At 41.1% G+C, this 19859-nt stretch overlaps 2 protein-coding genes across 2 annotated transcripts; one reads left to right on the top strand and one right to left on the bottom strand.

Annotated features, from left to right (window-relative positions):
• Positions 1-41: 41 nt before the first annotated feature.
• LOC117970875 (retinol dehydrogenase 8-like) lies at positions 42-6528 on the bottom strand. The gene is made up of 8 exons (XM_059007223.1): positions 6129-6528; positions 5483-5546; positions 4416-4532; positions 3713-3874; positions 3162-3341; positions 2081-2174; positions 1650-1833; positions 42-963 (listed from the first exon to the last, which is right to left on the bottom strand). Exons 3-8 carry the CDS (start codon positions 4510-4512, stop codon positions 733-735), a joined length of 948 nt encoding a protein of 315 aa, XP_058863206.1. The 5' UTR covers positions 4513-4532; positions 5483-5546; positions 6129-6528; the 3' UTR covers positions 42-732.
• A 217-nt stretch (positions 6529-6745) lies between these two features.
• LOC117402004 (shiftless antiviral inhibitor of ribosomal frameshifting protein homolog) lies at positions 6746-17246 on the top strand. The gene is made up of 9 exons (XM_034002794.3): positions 6746-7046; positions 9173-9308; positions 11474-11523; positions 11972-12016; positions 14035-14082; positions 14785-14940; positions 15620-15723; positions 15818-15966; positions 16542-17246. Exons 1-9 carry the CDS (start codon positions 7017-7019, stop codon positions 16790-16792), a joined length of 969 nt encoding a protein of 322 aa, XP_033858685.3. The 5' UTR covers positions 6746-7016; the 3' UTR covers positions 16793-17246.
• The last annotated feature ends 2613 nt before the right edge of the window (positions 17247-19859 follow it).

The raw sequence follows: 19859 nt of genomic DNA, 5'->3' as shown, positions 1-19859 counted from the left end.
AAGGCTATAGTCAAAGCAATAACAAACTGAAAAAGTCATGGTAAGATCGTGATGCATTTATTAGTACAATGGTTAATGGTCCACTAATGATTTACAAATGTGGCCCTAGGTTTCTCATCTGTTAAACGACAGTGCATTTCAGATCTGTAATATTTACAAAATGCAGCTTGAAATAAAAGAAGCTCCAAAACTCGCTCAAACAGTGTGGGATTTTTCTTAAAATACTAAACTTTATCCAATTTGGAAAAAATACTGGCTTTGAAGAAAAGAAAAAAACTTGTCTAAGCAGCATAAAAAAACACATTAAAATCAAATATCTAAAAAGACGTTCATTGAACTCTGACCCAAACAACAGAGATGGAAATAAGACTCCCATTGCACAGCAGTTTTACTTGGCGTTTAATAAGACACACCACCTGAGCTTGTTACCTATACACACTGTGGCTAATCAAGGTCATAGTAAAACCTGGACTGGATGAAACTGCTACGCAATAGGAGTCTTATTCCCATCCCTGAACATGCCTCCACACACTAAAATAGTTCAGATCAACCACATCCAAGCTGCCTAGGACACAGTGACTGAGGATCTACCTCTCGGGAGACACCACTTGGACTCCCAGGGAGAGAGCAAAAACCAGGGCCAGCTCTGGTCTGGATCGGAGTCGAGACTCACGGCTAAAACTCCTAAGGCTACAAGAAGTGGCGATTTTTTTTTATTTTTTTTTCCCCCAATCAAGCGGGCTTCTCCGGCTTGGGTTCCTTGCGACTGCGTCTGTGCAGCAGCCGGAGCAGCGCCAGGCTGGCGTTGAGGACGCGGTTGTGCTGGAAGGTGATCTTGTAGAAGGCATCGAGGGGCAGTCTGCCGCTGGGGTCAGCCTGCTTCAGGGCGGTCAGCGGGGTGTACAGCTTGTTAGTCTGGTGACGGAAGGGAGGGCTGTCAGAGGTGATCACCTTCAGGGTGTGCTGTGTGAGGAAGAAGAAAACAAAAGTGTATTTGTTTGAAATAAAAGTTTTTGCACCTTTTTTTTTTTTTTTTTTTAACAGAACTGAAAAGGAAACACATATCTGTGGTTATCCAGTGCCTTATACTGAAAAAATAAATAAAAATGGATGTAGATATATAAATTAGTGTGCGATTAGTTTACAGGTCTGATGCTTTGAATGGGTTTATCTTTCCTATACGGCTAAGAGTGCTCTGCAGTATTGAGTGGAGTTCTCTTTCCTATACTTCTAGAGCATTCTGCAGTGTTGAGTGTAGTTCTCTTTCCTATACTACTAGAGCGCTCTGCAGTGTTGAGTGGAGTTCTCTTTCCTATACTACTAGAGCACTCTGCAGTGAGTGGAGTTCTCTTTCCTATACTACTAGTGTTCTGCAGTGTTGTCATATTTCCTTCCTGTACACAAGTCTGCAGCACTTAAAGAGTTAAACTGACAAGGCTGGCTATATGCTTAAGCACTGATATAAAGCACTGGGCTTTTATTTAGAAACTTACAATAGTGGGAAATTTGGTCTTGTGATGTTTCTTTTTGCTACGGATTAAATTTCCACGGGGGGCAAAATTGAGCTGGTAGAAGAATTCCTTTTTTTGCCAGCTGTGGAGCACTTGGCCCCCAACCTGCAGCGTTAGAGAAGACTTGTTTAAAATTACCTCTGCAATGTCTTGTGGGGTTTGTCCAAGGGCGGTGAAAATGGCCTTGGAGTATGGGAGGTAAATCTGCTTAAATATTTTAGCCGTTTCCTCATCCGTGTCCGAGAGATCCATGTTGGCGGCGTCTTCATAAATCTTATTCTCGAATTCCGTGATCACCGGTCCCGGCTCAATGAGACTCATTCTGTCGGAGAGAGTATGCGGTTTAGAGCCAGTGCTTGCATTTAAGCGTTTGCTGTCATCACCGAAGGCTTTCACCAGAACTACTTACAGCTCTGGCCAAAAGTTTTGCATCACCAAGAATTTTAGGACTGAGACAATCAAAAAAAAAAAAGCTATATGAACACAATTTAGATCTTTTATTTAACATCATGAAAATCAGAGAAACTGCAAAATGATATCGCCTGGATCAATGGATCGTCTGTACTTACTTTACATTGAACTTCATCGCTTGCACTGCCAAGCTCTCACAAAACCCCTCCACAGCGAATTTCGAGGCAGAATAAACATCGTTGAACAGAAGACCTGAGAAAACACAGGAGAACACAACTTGTTAACGAAGGGAAGAGCACTGCAGGGTATTTTTTGGTCCACTGCACAGCAATTTGTGACATTTTAGATTTCAGCATGACGTTTATTAGACTGACCTTATTATACAGGCAACTTACAATCGTGGCTCTCAGGAAAACCTGGAATGTCTCAATACGCTATGCAAGGTTATGAAGGTTATCCTGGCCCATCCCTTACTTAAATACAGCCCATGCTCCTACAAAACATAAAACTTTTTAAAAGTTTTTTGTTTTTGTTTTTAAGTTAAAATTAATTATAACCAATTATAGAGGAGTAAAGATACTGGAAAAAACGACTGAAATAAAAGACTGCTTCCTGTCCTATCTGATCTCCTATAGGTTAACATTGCACACGTTTGTTCCACCATTTACTAAAACCTTAAGAACGAATTACAACCAGTTTTGGAGCACTTATTCAAACTAGACCCAATACCAGTAAAAAAGCACATATGTTAAATGTGTTCTGTATTTCTCGCTCACTCTGTGTCACACAAACCACACAAGAGAAAGTACACTCTCAAATTAGAGGAAGCCACCGAACACTTCGAAACACATTATATGAAGTCATTAAATCTAAATAAAAAACTGATGAAAAACTGATATTAAAGTATATAATATGATTAAATAGAACCTGTTGTGGTTTAAAAGCTTTGAACCCTTTCAGACATTCAGAGTGTGAGAGCTACACTTTCAGTGACGTTAAAGGCGCCAATGGGGAGGTGACTTACAATATCCGATGCAATCACAGTGGGTTAGCCGCCTGTCAATTCTCAGCCAGCGCACATTTTGTCATCTCAGACCACCGCTAAAAACTGTTTGGTAGCGCTCCGAGTTGCCCAGGAGGAGCAGAACGGAGCACAGTGGCCCACTTACTTAATGCACCACGTTAAATCAACGTCTGCCAGTGAACTTGATGGCTTATAACGGTTAAACCAAGGCCCACCTTGGATGCCCATGACGCTGCTCATCACCACGATGTGCCCTGACTGGCGCCTCTTCATGTCAGGCAGAACCTCCTTCACCACTCGCGCCAGACCGAAGAAGTTTGTATCGAAGAGGCTCTGCATGGATCCGATGCTCTGGCATTCCAGGGGTCCGATCATGCCCACCCCGGCATTGTTCACTGGGGAAGATGAAAAGCACGGGTACCACTCAGCTCCGGGTTCTCTTGTCAAGAGTCCATTGCCCGCGCTGCAGTGCATTGTGGTAATTGCAGTCCTGCTTGAATGCATTGAGATGCAGGACTTGATAGTTAAAAGATCCTGAACTGAAACTAATTGAAATTGACCCTAACTGGGCACTGCTGCGTTAAAAAAAGGAAAAGAAACATTATTCAAATCACATATTTTTTTAGTATATATATATATATATATATATATATATATATATATATATATATAAAAAGTTAAAAGTTGTGATTGTGAAAAAGAGTCCCTATCAGAGGTCAAGAACCGTTTCTGGTTCCACTGCAAGGACACGCTGTGGCTCTCGTACCCAGAACGTCGACCTGTCTCTGGGGGATGCTGTTGACACACTCCTTGATGGACTCCTCGCTGCGGACGTCCATCTCCTTGATCTCCAGCGTGTTGTTCAGCGCGTTCCCCGCCGCCTGCTCCAGACCACCCCTCCTGTCCAGATCACGCATGGTGGCGACAACTGCAATCCAACACAACAGAGCTCACCGGGGCTGCTGGATTTCATTTCCTAAAACGCTTAGGGCCGTTTCACACAGGACAACCTAATCTTACTTTTGGTACGGTAGTCCAAGACCAGTGCAAACCAGGATCTGTTAAACTCTGGGATCAAACGAAATGAAACAAGCCTTCTATTAGAGGGCTTTTGCTGTTTAGGGACAGACTGCCAATAAATGCTGAATTAATAACCCTACTGTACACATCCCGCTATTAAATCATCCCAGCAGACCTCTTCCTTTGCAGCACAGTGTTTAACAATGTGTTTCATACTTGGGAAATGGTTGAACCCTAAACCATCACCATCCTTATGCAGTATGCATGTTAACTGGGGTGCAAACTTGAGCCCACCTGACAAATACAAAAGACTAATATGGCCTGTGATCAAACCATTTCTTAAATCTTTCAAAATCATTTATTTTACCCCCCCCCCCCCACACCGCTTTATCTCCAGCTTAAAATGCCCCGATGTGTTGCCACCCTCCCGCCCCCGTGCCAGCTCTTACCCCTGAATCGTTTCAGCTCATCCTTGGCCAGGCGGACGGCCACAGCCAGGCCGATCCCAGAGGAGCAGCCCGTCACCAGAACGTTCCTGCAGGCCATAGCGCCGCCCTGTTGGCAACCTGCAGCGAAACAAGCCAGGAGAAAGAGCCTGGTTAAAATAACAATTAAAAAAAAAAAAAAAGGTCAAATTCAAATCTGTAAATCTGAGAAGAGTACATTTTGCAGTTTACTATTCTTTTACCACTTCACCATGTTTATTTTTAACATGCTTGTCTGTGATTTTTCTGGAGCATGAGGACTGTACCGAGTGATAGAACGGCACTGTGCATTAAGAGCTGCTGGCAAACCCAGCTTTATCAAGTGTGCTGGAACAAGCTGATCTCCTTACTGATATTTTAATCCTCTTAACCTCCCTGGGAAGCTGAGGGCTGAAGTCTGGGGCCGACAGGGGGCTTGCAAAGGGGATTAAAGGTGTTAAATACATTGCAATGTAGGAAACAAGCAGGTCAACCCACGGTGAGGTTCAGTAAACACTTTCATGCTTCTGTTCAGTGTGTTGAAACAGTTGCAGATCTCTGCTGCTCAGGTCATTAAAATTGTCCTTTTGTGTGACAAAAGGACAATTTTACTAGTTGCTACTAGTAGTGACCACACTGCTCCCTACACTGTATATATTTCACACATTTACTGCTGTATATTCAGGTATTTCAGGGATGGAAATAAGACTCTGTTGTATAGCAGTTTCACCCATTTCCAGGTTTTACTATGTGCTTCATTAGCCTCAGTGTGTCTTATTAACCAATTTAGTACCAAATACATTTTTCTTTGAAAAACACATCAGAACACAAGCTGTATATGCAATTTGATGCATTACATTTAGTTTTAACTTTTGCAGTTAACAAAATTATATTAAGTTACTTTTTAAAATCTGATCAAACAGACTATCTGAAATAAAACTGAAGCACACCGTTTTATCAAGATTTGTTGTACTTCCTCGTGATAATAATGCTGAGTTACGCCGTTTGCGATCGGAGCTAAACGATGGGAATAATATATGTGACTGACTCACCTTTCAAGTGCCTGTGGTTTTAATGAGAGGGTCGCTGTTCTTTACAGGTGACGAAGTCAAACTTCTGCAAAAAAAAAAAAAAAATTAAAAAACCCACGAAGATTAAATGCAATGCACACAATACTACAGAAATGAATAACAATTAAAATATGACCATAAATAAATGACTTTACCATAATCATGTAAAATCGATACAATTCATGCTCACAACTTAAATCAATAATAATAATAATAATAATAATAATAATAATAATAATAATAAACTTCAAAGTAATATGCTATGTTTACATTTTTTTAGCAAGCCAGTGTGCACAGTGACAAGCACAGCTCAAAATTGAATACGCAACAATATTAAAATCCAGATTTTTAGTTCGCAAGAACAAACTTGGAGTATCTGCTAACCACGGACACAACGTAGTGTTTTAAACTATAGTATTAGTTCTGAATTACTGCTGGCGTTTTATTTAGTGTGCAATACACTGTACAGTCAGTCAATACTGCAAATACTGCCAACCCAGGCCTAGAGGTGTTCACCCAAATAGCACCAACATAAAAAAGATGCATACATAACACGCACTGTTGCTTTCTGCAGAAAAAAAAAAAACAGCTTACAATTCACAAAAAAAGAAAACTCCCGATTGCTTACCCAGTTACATCTTACAGAATCCCGTGCTTCATAAATCTTTAACTTGCTGTTTCCCGTATTTTTTTTAATGGAGTTTGTTTATGCACTTTAAATATAGGGCCAGTCCTCTTACTCCATAGCGAACGTGTATTAACACAATGCATAATTCATTCAGTCCAAAGCTCCTGCATCACAGACCGCCGGCTGGACACAGCCAGCTGAGCTGACACACATTCGGAGGAAGGGTTGACCCCTCAGGTCTCGGGACCTCAGTCGTGGGGCATACAAAACGCGGCATTATGGGAGATGTAGTTCTACAGCAATGCTCAACGCGTGTTGCAGATTCGGTCTGTCTAGAAGCCGTGTACAGTACTTCTTGCAAAATCCCTGAACACATTGTTGGGGGAAAAAAAGCAATGGAGCTACTAACCTTACTCTGTGTCTTCGTTTAGGTTAAATATTCAAATCCCAAAAAGGGGTTCTAATTGACATAAAGATTTGTATAATGTATTTACCATGTGAAGCGAGGTAAAACTTGGGTCCCCACAACTAAACAAAAAATATAAAATAAATAAATAAAGCTTGGAAGAGCTTTGTAAACAAACAGGACTGACGGCGAAATGAATACGATTCCGTGGTGCATCGTTTAATTTGTGTGTTTATTTATTTAGCTTAAGTTATTATTTTTTTTACAGTATTCTACAGTAGACAGTGGAGTTTGTTTACGCTCTAATCCGCCCCCTGGCGGCGCTATGATGGTTCTGCAACACTTCTTCCGAAACTGAAAGTATGAAAAAAGAACAGTAAAAACCAGGAAACTGCTCAGTCAACAAATGAAGAGAAAAAAAAGTAATCGGTTATCTATCTAAGACAGTACGGTACGCCGAATCGTACAAACCACTCGCAAATATGAGTCGAAGTCTGCATGACGAAATTGAGGTAATGTTGTTTGCTTGATTATATGGCCTGTTTAATTAAAACAATCCAGTTCGGTTTCTGTATTTTGCCGAGAAGCTGTATTTCCTATACGTTATGAAATACACGCAATATAAAGTCCGTAGGGTACCAGAACAGCGCAGTTCAGTTATTGGGGTTTGCAAGAGAGTGCGCATTTTGGCACAAGGTTCGTCTACCGCGCCTGAGAGATCGTCTTTAGCAACCGTATACCTCATTTAGGATTTGTTAAACCAAATGCTTAATTGTGCTTAATTGTAATTTACACATAAATCAGCGGATGATGAACCACGTCGCTTCATAAACACAGAGGAATGGTTTAGGTTTGTAAGTCCCTATAGCTCGTGTTGTTTACCAATGTTTTCACGCTGCGTTTTTCTGTCTATACAGTTTAACTTTTCTTTTTAAAACATTTGAAACAGTAAACTTTAAACAATAAAATTACCTTTGTGCCCTCCTTGTGGAAATAAATATAGACATCAATAAAAAATAAAAAAAAACCTAAATACATTACCAATAACTTTGTACACAGTTTTATACCAAATGAATCACGCTATATTACTGATTCTAAACTGACTCTCGCAGATCTATTTCAGTGTTCCAAACTCTTGGTCACACGTTTTACTAAACATTTTAAAACTGATAAACAGTGTTTGGAAGCTAATAAAAAGAAAAACAGCATTAGCATCATTTTAATAGCAAATCTGTATTTAGCTGAAGTATGTCAATTGTGGGGAAACCCTCAACGTTTCTAGAAATGTATTTCAAGGGCAATTCTCATCCCTCTCATTTAAATCTGCATTATGCCACACTCGCGGTAGCGGTCAGCGATGCCTCAGGGCAGGTGTAGTAAAGGGATCAGAGCCTGGATTCAGATGTAGATATTGGCTACACTCATGACAACATCGTCCCAGCAATTTATTGTTTTGATTGACTGCCGCAGGAATGTATTTGGGTCTTTCAATTAGCCAGACAATAATGTTCATGCACGAACCCGCATGCACGCACGCACGCACGCACGCACACTTTTTAAACCAAAGTTACGGCACTTGTTAATGGATTAAACATACCCGTATATAAGTTAACCGTGGTTCTGTTGCAGTTTTACCCAGCTTTTACCATGGTTTTGCTATGCTTAGCATGCGGGTGAATGCTTTATAAATATGGCCTTTGGTCGAGTCTAGGGTGACCATATGGCACCAAGTTCACCGGGACAGCTCGGGACAGTTCAGGCAACTCACGCCCCCCAGTGCATTCTGGTAAGTGTAGTCCTGTTTCTCTAAAGGAAAAAAAAAAACAAGTGAAAGGTACCTGAAACAGGGAAAAGGTACCAGAATGCACTGCGGTGAGTTGAAAAGCCTGAACTGTCCCAAAGTGTCCTGTGGGCGGCATTGTGGTTTTAAAGAAAGGGGCTTGGTAGCAGAAGTATCCAAGTTCAATCTCAGACACTGACTCACTGTGTGCGACCCTGAGCAAGTCACTCCTTGTGCTCCGTCCTTCGGATGAGATGTAAAAACGAGGTCCTATTGGAAGTGACTCTGCAGCAGCAGTTGTTGATGATGCATAGCTCACCCCCTAGTCTCTGTAAGTCGCTTTGGATAAAAGCGTCTGCTAAATGACTTATTATTGGAGGCCCGTGAAATAATTTTTATTAAACATTATTCACTTTTTTTTTTGTCACCGTCAGCTGCATGCATTCCCTCATGTTCAGATTATTTGCAGCGTTGTTTAAAATTGTTATGCGTGGTTTGGGCATTTTAGAAACCAAACATCGCTTCTCTTTCATCGCAATTCTAATTCCCAAACGACTCGCTTCAACTTATACGTCTGCGCAAGTGCTAGAGCTTCTGTTTCCCTTCAGACTGTGTCTATGATGGCAAGTACTTATTTAAAGTATTTTTTGCATAAACCTCCCGATTTAAAAATGTAATTCTGTGTTTGCTTTATCATGATTTTTCATTTTATTTCGTTTTATATTTGCATTTAGTTTTATTTCGTGCTATTTCGTATTTGCGAAAAAACACGGGGCTCTACCTATAATTGATAAACTGTCCCGGTGAATAAAGGAGTCACATGGTCACCTTGCGTCCGTCCCTTTGTTTCCTCCCCAGCTGGAGAAAAGCATCCGCCGCCTACGGGAGAAATTCTATGGCAAGGTTACGGTGGAGAAAGCAGCGGTGCTGATGCGGCGCTATCACAACAACCACGACCTGGTCTGCAAGGACATCATCCTCATGAAGGACCTGAGTGAGTACCAAACGTCAGCCAATCAGAGGGCTGCACTTGACAAGTGCACCCAATCACAACACGTCCGTCATGGGCGCTCACTCAGAATCATTGGTGCTGTCGCATGACTTTCCTTAAAAAACCTTCAGAGATAACGTTGGTTGTAGCCTGACAAATGGGGTGCTTCTGTACACAAAGCTTTTTAATAAATAGTGCAGGTCAGTTTTCTGTAGACTGATTTCTTGGGATCGCCATTTGTTTCCCTGGGAGCATGATACAGTAAAAGTTAAATGGGTTAGGGAGGCAAAACCAGCAGCGATTGTTTCTCCTCACTGTGCTACAGCGCACCCTGCTGGACAGAGCTCAGAGCGGACACCTGCAGGGCTTGACCTCCAGGGGGCGGTAGCTCGCTCACATCCGCTCTCGAGTTCCTGGGTGTGGAAGAGGAAGCTGGCTCGGTCGTGGGATCGGAGGACGCCCGCTGAACATTAATTTCTCCTGAGCCGTGTGCGGAATTGCTGGGGTGAGGGGAAAAAATAAGTGGACGTTCTAAACTGGGGAGAAAATCAGAGGTAAAATAATTGGGCACACACACACACACACAAAAAAAACATGATATCTGATACTACGCTGGATTAAAGAAATCTCTGTTTTCATCAAACCAGAAGCCATGTTTTAAAATGAAAATACAAGTTTGTAGCAGTATGTGTTACTCTGAGAACCGCACGTCTGGTGAATGGAAGTGGAAAACACTGTAGGGACCGGATCAGCAATGGCTTGCAATGAAAATCCTGCCTTGTTTGTGTTAGAGGTGTTCCAATATTTAAAAAAAGCTGGATTTATCAACAGGCTAAACAAAGCCTGTTTTTTTTTTTTTCAATGAATTGTAAAGGGATTTTTGTCGCTCAGAAAGATTCCGAAGTGTGCACTGTCTGGTATGTTTGTCTTAACAGAGTGCCAAAAACTTACAACACAAACAAACACGCTCAAACTTGCTTTGATTTCCCCATAACTAAATAAAACCTTCAGTTACACAAAAATGATGACACCGTCAACTTACTGCAGTTCAAGATCAGCTGTAAATCATTGCAGACCGACTACTCAATGAATATACTGTAGTGTTCTGTATATACTGGGGGATCACTAGTTCATGGAGCAAAGGGATCTGATGTAGAAATGCTATACAGACAATATACACCTGTGGCCAAATGCATCACCCTATAGAATTAACTAATTTCATAACGTCGAATGAAACCTGCTGAATAATGTTAACATATTGAATTAGATACCGCTTTGTAGTCTCCCATATAAAAACGACAAAAAAATGTGACATTTCGAAATCTAACATGAAATACAGTGCTACTAGTAGGCTTCCTGTAGACTTTTACAATTTCATTTTGTAATTCTGTCACTTAAAATTCTAGGTGATAAACTTTTGGCCATAGCTGTACAGTGTGCAAATTGCCTCCTATTTTCTGTGACTTAGGCTATGTAGACACACAGGCTAAATAGGATTGTGAGTTCACCTTTTGCCCTTAATACGGTTTGTATACACACACAGTTCAGTTACAAAAGGCAGCGACAACCGCACTAGTTAATCCTTTTCAGAGTAAGTATCGTATTAATTCAGTTCAGTTAGTTAACGCGCACTAATTGTGTGTGTGTGTTTGTGTGTTACAACCGGATTAACACAACCGCAGTTGGTGCTCCGTGGATTTCTGCGCAACTAATGACGTCATTGTTTATCAGACATTTCCGTGTGATAATGGCTAATAAAAAAAGTTATATATATATATATATATGTATATAGGTGCCTGATAAGCCAAGGGAAATGATCTCCTGGTTTTATAAATATTTAAAAACATAGAGAGTTGTCAAAAACCACTGCTGTGAAGCACCTGCGATTAATGTCTCTCTACTGTACTTTTTGTGCCTCTGCCTATATAAAACTTTCAAACGAGCCATTAAAAGAGTCGTTTTTTTTCTAATTCGTTATCACCATTGTTAGAAATCAACGTCACGTTGAAGCTTATATAAATGCAGTTGTACTGCTTCAAAACTGCAAACATATTTAGTTCGTATGTAATACGAAGTGCAATTCCTGCCACTTATTGTAACGTTCAGCCTTTTCGTAAATAAATAATAATCTCTGCGTACATTCAAATATTGTTTCATTTTTCTTTCAGATCTTGATGCGCAAGACAGGGATACCTTGATGAACGACGCTGTGGTTCGGGTACAGTAAATCAACAGTGACAGTTGATTACAGGGCTCGTTGTGCTCAGGAGGGAGTCTGTATTGAACTGCAGGTTCTGTACTGTCAGTAAATCACCACAGAGCTAACACATTAAGAGAAGCAGGCATTGCATTACATTTACATTACATTTTCTTTAAATTCTCAAATTAATAATTGATACCCGGGTAGTGAAAAGAGACCCGAAGGGTACCCGGGTTTTCGAGTACCCGTGCCGACCTCTAACATATATATATATATATATATATATATATATATAATACAGGCCTAAATTATTTAAAAAAACAAAACAAAGCAACAACTAAAAACGTTTCTTCCACCGATTACTAGTAAACTGTCTGGGATTGATTAAATGGTTAATACTGTGCTGTTGCATAAACGTGTTCCTGGTACCGCCTTTAACATTTTCTTTGTGTGTGTGCCTTTTCAGAATGTGGTGGAGAGAATCCGAAATGCAGACCGCCAGCCCTCGCAGGTACTGCACCCCTCTGTGTGCGTTTCCAAGTGTTCGCTGGCTACCTCTAATCACACCGAGAGTGTGCGTTTCGTGCAATCTTCGCTGTGTCCAGCAAGTCATGTTGTTGGAACATTTTATTTAGATAGAAATGATCTTCGAATACAACCTCACAGAATGGGTTAAAGATTGAGTCAGATCCTGGTTAAATTCCTAGTTAGACAGTAAGTTGATAAAGATCTTTCTGGTCACTTTTGTCTTTGCTAGGACAAGGCTCCAAGACATTCTGAAATAGGTGTTGGCCTCTCCTTTGATGTCCAGTTCTAACAAGAAAGGCATTTGCCATTTAGGGTGGATCATTGTTTTTGTGTTAGAGGTACCAACACATTGTTAAACATATTTACAGACTAGATATAAAACCGGTTTTCTTAGGAGGGTTATAAAAACTACTTCGAAGAGAAACTGGATTGAACCAGATGCTTGGAAGCTAGGGTTAGGACAATGGACATTTAACCAAGTGATGAGAGATTTGTGTCTTTGTCTGATTTGTTTAAAGAATAATCACGATGTCTCTGAAAGACTGCGTTTAAACTGAGAATACTGAAATGTTTGTATTGCTCTGATCCATGCTTGGAGAGAGGATACCTGCAACCTGCTGTCACCATGTAACCTTTAAGATGCCTGGTTGTAACTTTGCAACTCAGAACTTTTATCTTCAATTATTATTATTATTACTATTATTATTATTATTATTATTTATTTCTTAGCAGACGCCCTTATCCAGGGCGACTTACAATTTATTTTTTACATACAATTACCCATTTATACAGTTGGGTTTTTACTGGAGCAATCTAGGTAAAGTACCTTGCTCAAGGGTACAGCAGCAGTGTCCTCTACCAGGGATTGAACCCACGACCCTCCGGTCAAGAGTCCAGAGCCCTAACCACTACTCCACACTGCTGCCCTAAACAACACTTATCCGGACTCGAAATCAAGAAGCCAGCGACTTCTCTTTCGCTGCTTCTTTTATTGGCTTATCACAACACGTCTGTCATGAAAAGCGAAAGGGCGCTTTCAGCTTGCTTAGAGATAGTCACCGAGCTCTTTGAAACATACTGTAAGTCCTTAAATGTAAACAAAAAACAGGAAAAGCTGATATTAACGTCTTTTTAATCTGTTTATATCGAACCTGTTTTTGTTTAAACGTTGTGAAAGCTTTGTCATTGACATTCTGAGTGCAAGAGCTACACTCTCAGAGAAATTATAAGTGTAGCTGTGTAATAAAGAGCAGCATGATACAGCACAGGTAAGAATTGTAAAGCCCAGAGAGGTACGGAAAAGCATATAAATAAACATGGTAAACTTTATATAGTAGTATAACCATTGGGAAAACATGGGAAAAGTGCAAAATCATAAATCGCAGACCTGTTGGGCCATCTAATAACTAACAGGAGAGACCCAATGGCAGTGTGCAGCATTATTATTATTATTATTATTATTATTATTATTATTATTATTATTATTATTATTATTATTATTATTATTATTATTATTAGGGGGGTTAATTGATTAATCACACCTGTTGGCTTTGATCGATTAAAAAACAATTGGTCGATTTAATCTTGTCTTTTTCGGTGCACAGAAAATACATCTTGAAAAATGGCGGAGGGTACTTCCAAACAAGGTCTATATATTTCTATACTTCTAAAGACCTTGGCAAAAGGGCAACTGGAAGGTATACCCAATATTTCACAATAACTCAGAATGAATAGAAAAAAAGACTGCAACTTGCAAAATTTCCTTTCCCGGCACCACTACAAGTTTACTGTATCATCTTAGTCTTATTTTCATTTGTCAGTTTTACGTTAAGTGTATGGAAAACTACAAAGCGGTATATAATTCAATATATTAACGTAACGTTATTCAGCGGGTTTCATTCGACTTTATGAAACAAAATGAGTTACTTCTATAGCTGTAGAGTGGAGAAAGGTCTGAGCTGTTCCCTTCATCAGTGTAAATGTTATTATTTTCTTTAACAGAACGTCAGACCCCCTGGACCCAGGGCTCCAAATGACCGGGACATCCAGGTAAAAACATACCTTTCAAAACCTTACTGTTTCCTAAATCTGAAGGTACCGGAACGCCACAAAAATATAGACTTTCTTAAACAAGAATTATTATACGAATTTACATATTACTTGTGTACTGAACTTTTAGTAACACAAATAATAGGTCATGCATTCATCTAATTTCTACAAGTATTTCCACAAAGTGTCTTTCTCCATATTGTCAGGATGCTTTACTTTATTTACGTGCCTGTGTGTCAGTGGCAGAACGACGATGTCTGAGGGTTCGACATGGAAGATTTGTTAGCTCTGTGGTACTTTACTAACAGCTCAATACAGACTCTTTCCTGAGCACAACGAGCCCTGTAATCAACTGTCATTGTTGATTTACTGTACCCGAACCACAGCTTCGTTCCTCAAGGTATCTTCTGCACCAAGCTCTGAAAGAAAAATGATATTTCCATATGCGCAGAGACCAAAAAGTACAGGAGATAGATATTGAGGCAATATTGAGCTATTGAAAGAGTCCCATACTGTTTTCATTATTTGACCATTCTTTTCCATAAACGCTGAATAAGAATATGGCAGTGTTGAAGTATAATTTGCTGTGGATCTTGAACGACAGCGTCCTTGGTACTGTAGTTATGGGTGAGGGACGATTGCATGTAAACCCCCTTGCAGAGACGTGTCCCTTCACCAAGTGTCGCTGTGCCTCGCTTGCAGGAAATCGGAGAGGGGCTGCGCGTGCTGACCCTGACTCAGAGGAACCTGCACATGTTTGATAACGCCCAGAGAAACCTCATTCCCTCAGAGGACTGCCAGTTTGCCTGCCAGGGATGTGACAAGGTCTGGTGGAGGCGAGTCCCGCAGAGGAAGAAGGTATTGTCCCGAGTGTGCAGCTCTGGCCAAAAGTTTAGCATCGCCTAGAATTTTAGGATTGAGACATCATTAAAAAAAAAAAAAACTACATGAACATAATTTAGCTCTTTTATTTAACATCCTGTGATCAAATAAATGATTTTGCAAAAGCCATAGTAGTACAGTAGTAGTAGTTTTTGTCAGGTTTTCGTTAAGTATATGGAAAACTACACGGGCAGCAGTGTGGAGTAGTGGTTAGGGCTCTGGACTCTTGACCGGAGGGTCATGGGTTCAATCCCCAGTGGGGACACTGCTGCTGTACCCTTGAGCAAGGTACTTTACCAAGATTCCTCCAGTAAAAACCCAACTGTATAAATGGGTAATTGTATGTAAAAATAATGTGATATCTTGTAAGTCGCCCTGGATAAGGGCGTCTGCTAAGAAATAAATTATTTATTATTATTACTACAAAGCGGTATGTAATTCAGTATGTTAACGTAACACTATTCAACAGGTCTCATGAAGCATAAACAGTTAATTCCATAGGGTGATGCAAAACCTTTGGCCATAGCTGTAGAGTGGCAATGTATTGGTAATCATATAAGAGAAAGTGTATTTGTAATCATATGAGAAGTCAAACATCAGATAGGGGTATAGGGGAGCACTCCTAACCACTCTGAGAAATCTCTGTTTTCTGCAGGTCTCCCGGTGCCACGGCTGCGGAAGAAAGTACGACCCCGTGCCGTACAACAGCATGTGGGGCGCGGCAGAGTTCAACTGCCCCGGCTGCCATCGCTCCTTCAGGTACAGACAGCCTCACGACCTGGGCATCGCTGGCTTGTAGATGAATGGGGGAGTGGTAGGGTTTACCGTCAGTGTGTTTGTTTGTGTTCCTCAGAGGCTACGGGATGATGGGTGTGTTGTCTCCGTGCTATAACTGCCACATGCCCGTGGGCCCCTCTCGAATCCTGCCCCCCAGGAGGACCCCTGGACCCCGGATGAGGAACCTGCACAGCTGCTGTGCTGAGGACTGCTATAACCGCAGGAGTGAGTGATCCTTCAGCTTTGCAGGGGCTGGTAGCCTGCAGAGTGTCAGCAGAAGTCTTTTTCTATTCCGGGTGATTCATTGACTTCCTCGTTTGCATCCAATCCATTTGGGGAGGGGGGGGGGGGGTAGGTCAGAACAGCTTTGGAAGTTGAACAGCTTTGGACGTATTGAGATCTGCCATCTTTTGGATCGTTGAAATAGCCACCCCACTCTTTCTGCTGCTCGAGGGTTTTTCAAAAAGTTCCACAGGGAGGCAGTTTAGCTTCACTACAGCTGGAGTTTATCTCTAACTTCAAAATCTCTCATTGAAAGGTTATACTGTACATGCATGTGGCAGCAAGCAGCGCCTAGTGCCTCCCTTCATCAGAGGCAAGAAGGCACGAGCTTAAAGTGCCCTGATTTTAGGGCTGTCTCGTTTTTATGACGTACCCAAATTGAGGTCAGTGAATTATGAAAAGGGTACGATTCACAGGGAATGAACCGAATTGATTGTTGTATTAACACGAAGGAGCTCTGTACAAACGGGGCAGCCGTTTCAAATTTCAACCCCCTCCCTAACCCTCTACTCCCGCAGACCCTACTATTCCTGGTGCGGAGTGCGTTCACCCCCGCAGTCGACGCCACAACCACAAGCCCATGGTGGTGCACCCCAGCCCCCTGCACTGTAGCTCAGGTTCCACGGTGGCCACCTGTCTGAGCCAGGGCAGCCTTCTGGAGGGGGACCTGGACGACCTCATCATGGATGACCTGACTGAGGAGGAGGAGGAGGAGGAGGAGGAGGAGGATGAAGATGGAGGGGAGAACGGAGAGCCCAGCGAGGGCTAGACTAGAAAAAAAACACAGTGCTGGGGAAGAGGGGGCAAGAGGGACAAATCTCACAGCAGTCCAATTTAAATTCAGGGTTTTGTACGTATCAGGTCCTGGAAGCAGAGGGCCATGAATAAGCCTGTATTTTTCTTCACTGTTATCGCGGATTTCCGTGAAATGCATCCATCGCCGTGTAATATGTACAGCCTATATTTTTGCATCACCCTATAGAATGAACTAATGTTGCTTCTTAAAGTCAAATGAAACCTGCTGAATAACGTTACGTTAACATATTGCATTACACACCGCTTTGTAGTTTTCCATATACTTAACAAAAAACGTTAAAATGTGACATTTTGAAATTTAACATGAAATACTGCACTACTATTATGGCGTCCTGTAGACGTCTGCGATATCATTTCGTAGTTTCTTTGATTGCATGAAGTTAAATTAAAGATATGATGTTTATATAGTTTTTTTTTTTTGTTATGCCTAAATCTTAAAGTTCTAGATGATGCAAAACTTTTGGCCATAGCTGTAGTCCCCCGTAAACACAGCAAATGTTTGCCTGTTCCACTGCATTTAGCAACCTGGCAGCCAGTTTAGTTTGCTTACGGTAAATGATTGAACACACACTGCACAGAGCTGCGCAATTTCTTTAAAGTGTCTTCAATGAAAAATACACAAGCTGCATCAAAGATCAGAAATATTTCTGCTAAAGATCGCTCTGTCCAGTACAAGAAGGGGACATTTCACGTGTTTGTTGTTATTTTTTTTTACATGTATTTATGTTTTTATTTTGTTTGATAATTCACTGATGGTGAAAATAGATTGTCTTTTAAAGGGGGACGTATAAAACATTCTGCAATTAAGCATTTACTGTTTTTCAGGTGAGCAATTAAATATTTAGGAACATCTGTTGTATAATAACACTAACCCTATCCCTATCCCTGATACAATTGTGTACTTAAATATACTATACAAAGAGATTTACACATTTAGTACATTGTAACTATGCATAATAACATTGTAATGATGTGTAAGTACACATGTATTTACTCAGTAACTACTATGTAAATACATGCACAGTATATGTAAGTACACAATTGTATCTGTAAGGTTTGTTTTCTTCTTAACAATAATAAGTCTTCAGGTAACTTCAGTCAAAAGAGTTTTATTCAGGAACAAAGCAAATCCGAAGGCAGTACACGGACGCGATTGCAGGATAATACTGTAGGCAAAGCTACAGGTCTCAGCAGGTGAAATCTTAAGAAACAAAGCTCCAGGTAAACCTGCAGGTCTCGAGAGGTGGTCTTCAGCCCTGAAGCAACCGTTCCAGACATTAATATACTGGGCAGGTTACTGCCCACCAGCAGTGGAGCCACCTAGCGGGAGTGGACATCTCCTTCCTTCACCAGTGCACCTATTGATTTCCAATCAGCTTTTTAAGTAGAAACAACGTATTCATAAACAAGGGTCATCCTCCCGAGGTCACAACTGCTCTTTGAGCCATTAAAAAAAAAAACGGTTTCTTATCCCGACTCTCGGACAACAGAGGCACCACAAGGACAGGACAGCGCTAAGCAGCATATTTAAAAAATATGTAATCCCCAGGAAATCACACAATGTGCAGAAACCTTAGTCAGAAAAGGGTGAAGGTTAGAGATGGGGATAGGGTCGGGTTAGGGTTAGGGTTAGATCGTGCAAAAAGATCTACACATGAAGTGCATTGTAACGATGCATTAACATTGTAATGATGTGTCAGCACACGTGCATATGTAAATACACGGTCGTTAGAGACACTTCATGTGAAGGGTTACCTTTTGGAGTATGTGGTTCTGTAGTAGAGAGAAATGATCACGCCCTCAACCTTATAAGAACACACCTAAGTGCCTGTGCTTTAAATTGTGAGTGCCGCGCTGTTAAAAAATAAGAATTGGTTCCATGCTTAAAAACCTGTGACGCAAGAACGGATTGCGACCGCACAATCGTCAAAGGGTTGATACATTATCACTGTACGAGTTTAGCCCTTTAAGGGAAGACCATAATGATGTCACTGTGTCAGATGTTCAAGCTTTTACTAAGAGTTAGTATCGGGCTCAAAATATCAAACCTGGCAGGACCCTAAGTGGAATACAAAACGACAACGGCTTGCGTGCAAATAAAAACAATAACAGGCGGGTGTAAAACGACGGGTAAAAGCTGTTGTCCTTTGGTGCCGTTTTGAATGGGAGCTTTGTTCTGTGCAAGATTAGTTTCAGAGTTCACCCAGCCGTGGATTAACAGCCGTGTCAGGTATTGCATTTACAAGGGGGTTTATTGAAGGATTGCTTCTGATCCCAGCTGTTTGTTCCTTGCCTTTGTCACTTCACTTTCTCGTAATGGGGTTCCCATGCGTTTTTGACGAGTTGGTGTACATTTCATGTCTCATTTGTCACTTCACAGGTATGGAACGGAGGATTTATCTGGAGTGTATGAATTATAATCACGGGGGAACAGACTGTTCAACCCATTACCAAATACAATTGTCTTTGAAGAAACCAGAACGCAAGCTGTATTTGTGTAATTTGATGCATTCTAAATAGTCAATATTTCTTCACAGATTTTCATTTTTTTAAAATCCTTTGTTTTGGCTACAAACTGCTTTGTCCTATTTTGAGGACAGGTTAGACATGCCCGTAATCAGAGCAGTGAAATTCCACGCCGGTGTTCTGCCCTTTTTTTTTTACCGCCTGCCACTCTTTACTTCCTTCGGGAATTACGCATGTTCTTTTCTGCCTTTGCACCCTGCTGATGCTCAAGACATTTACTGTGCCAGAAATAGCTACCCAACCCAACCAAGAGTCGAAAAAGATTAAGTTAAGATATTTCTGTGGCTCTGATGGAAATGCCCGAATGAAAGCCACTCCAGTTTGATTGAAACTTGTAAAAATATATGTATGCATGAGTTTTGAAGTTTCACGGTGACTGTTTGTGTGGATTGCTGAGGTGCACGTATGCTGGGCAATGACACAATCTGTTTTAGTTTTGAAGATTTTATCAGCGGTAAAAATGGCTATCCCTGGACTCCGCCATCTTGGCGTGC

Source organism: Acipenser ruthenus, chromosome 34 (genome assembly GCF_902713425.1).
Source record: "Acipenser ruthenus chromosome 34, fAciRut3.2 maternal haplotype, whole genome shotgun sequence".
NCBI lineage: Eukaryota > Metazoa > Chordata > Actinopteri > Acipenseriformes > Acipenseridae > Acipenser > Acipenser ruthenus.
This window is presented reverse-complemented; position numbering and strand designations above follow the sequence as displayed.

What these genes read in the sequence shown, in the direction of transcription:
- LOC117402004 (XM_034002794.3), top strand. Translation starts at nt 7,017, where the DNA reads ATGAGTCGAAGTCTGCATGACGAAATTGAG. An exon ending in TGAACGACGCTGTGGTTCGG is followed by an intron (nt 11,524 to 11,971) that starts GTACAGTAAATC and finishes GTGCCTTTTCAG; the next exon opens with AATGTGGTGGAGAGAATCCG. An exon ending in CAGACCGCCAGCCCTCGCAG is followed by an intron (nt 12,017 to 14,034) that starts GTACTGCACCCC and finishes TTTCTTTAACAG; the next exon opens with AACGTCAGACCCCCTGGACC.
- LOC117970875 (XM_059007223.1), bottom strand. Translation starts at nt 4,512, where the DNA reads ATGGCCTGCAGGAACGTTCTGGTGACGGGCTGCTCCTCTGGGATCGGC. An exon ending in GCGATGAAGTTCAATGTAAA is followed by an intron (nt 1,834 to 2,080) that starts GTAAGTACAGAC and finishes TCTCTCCGACAG; the next exon opens with AATGAGTCTCATTGAGCCGG. An exon ending in CCCCACAAGACATTGCAGAG is followed by an intron (nt 964 to 1,649) that starts GTAATTTTAAAC and finishes TTCCTCACACAG; the next exon opens with CACACCCTGAAGGTGATCAC.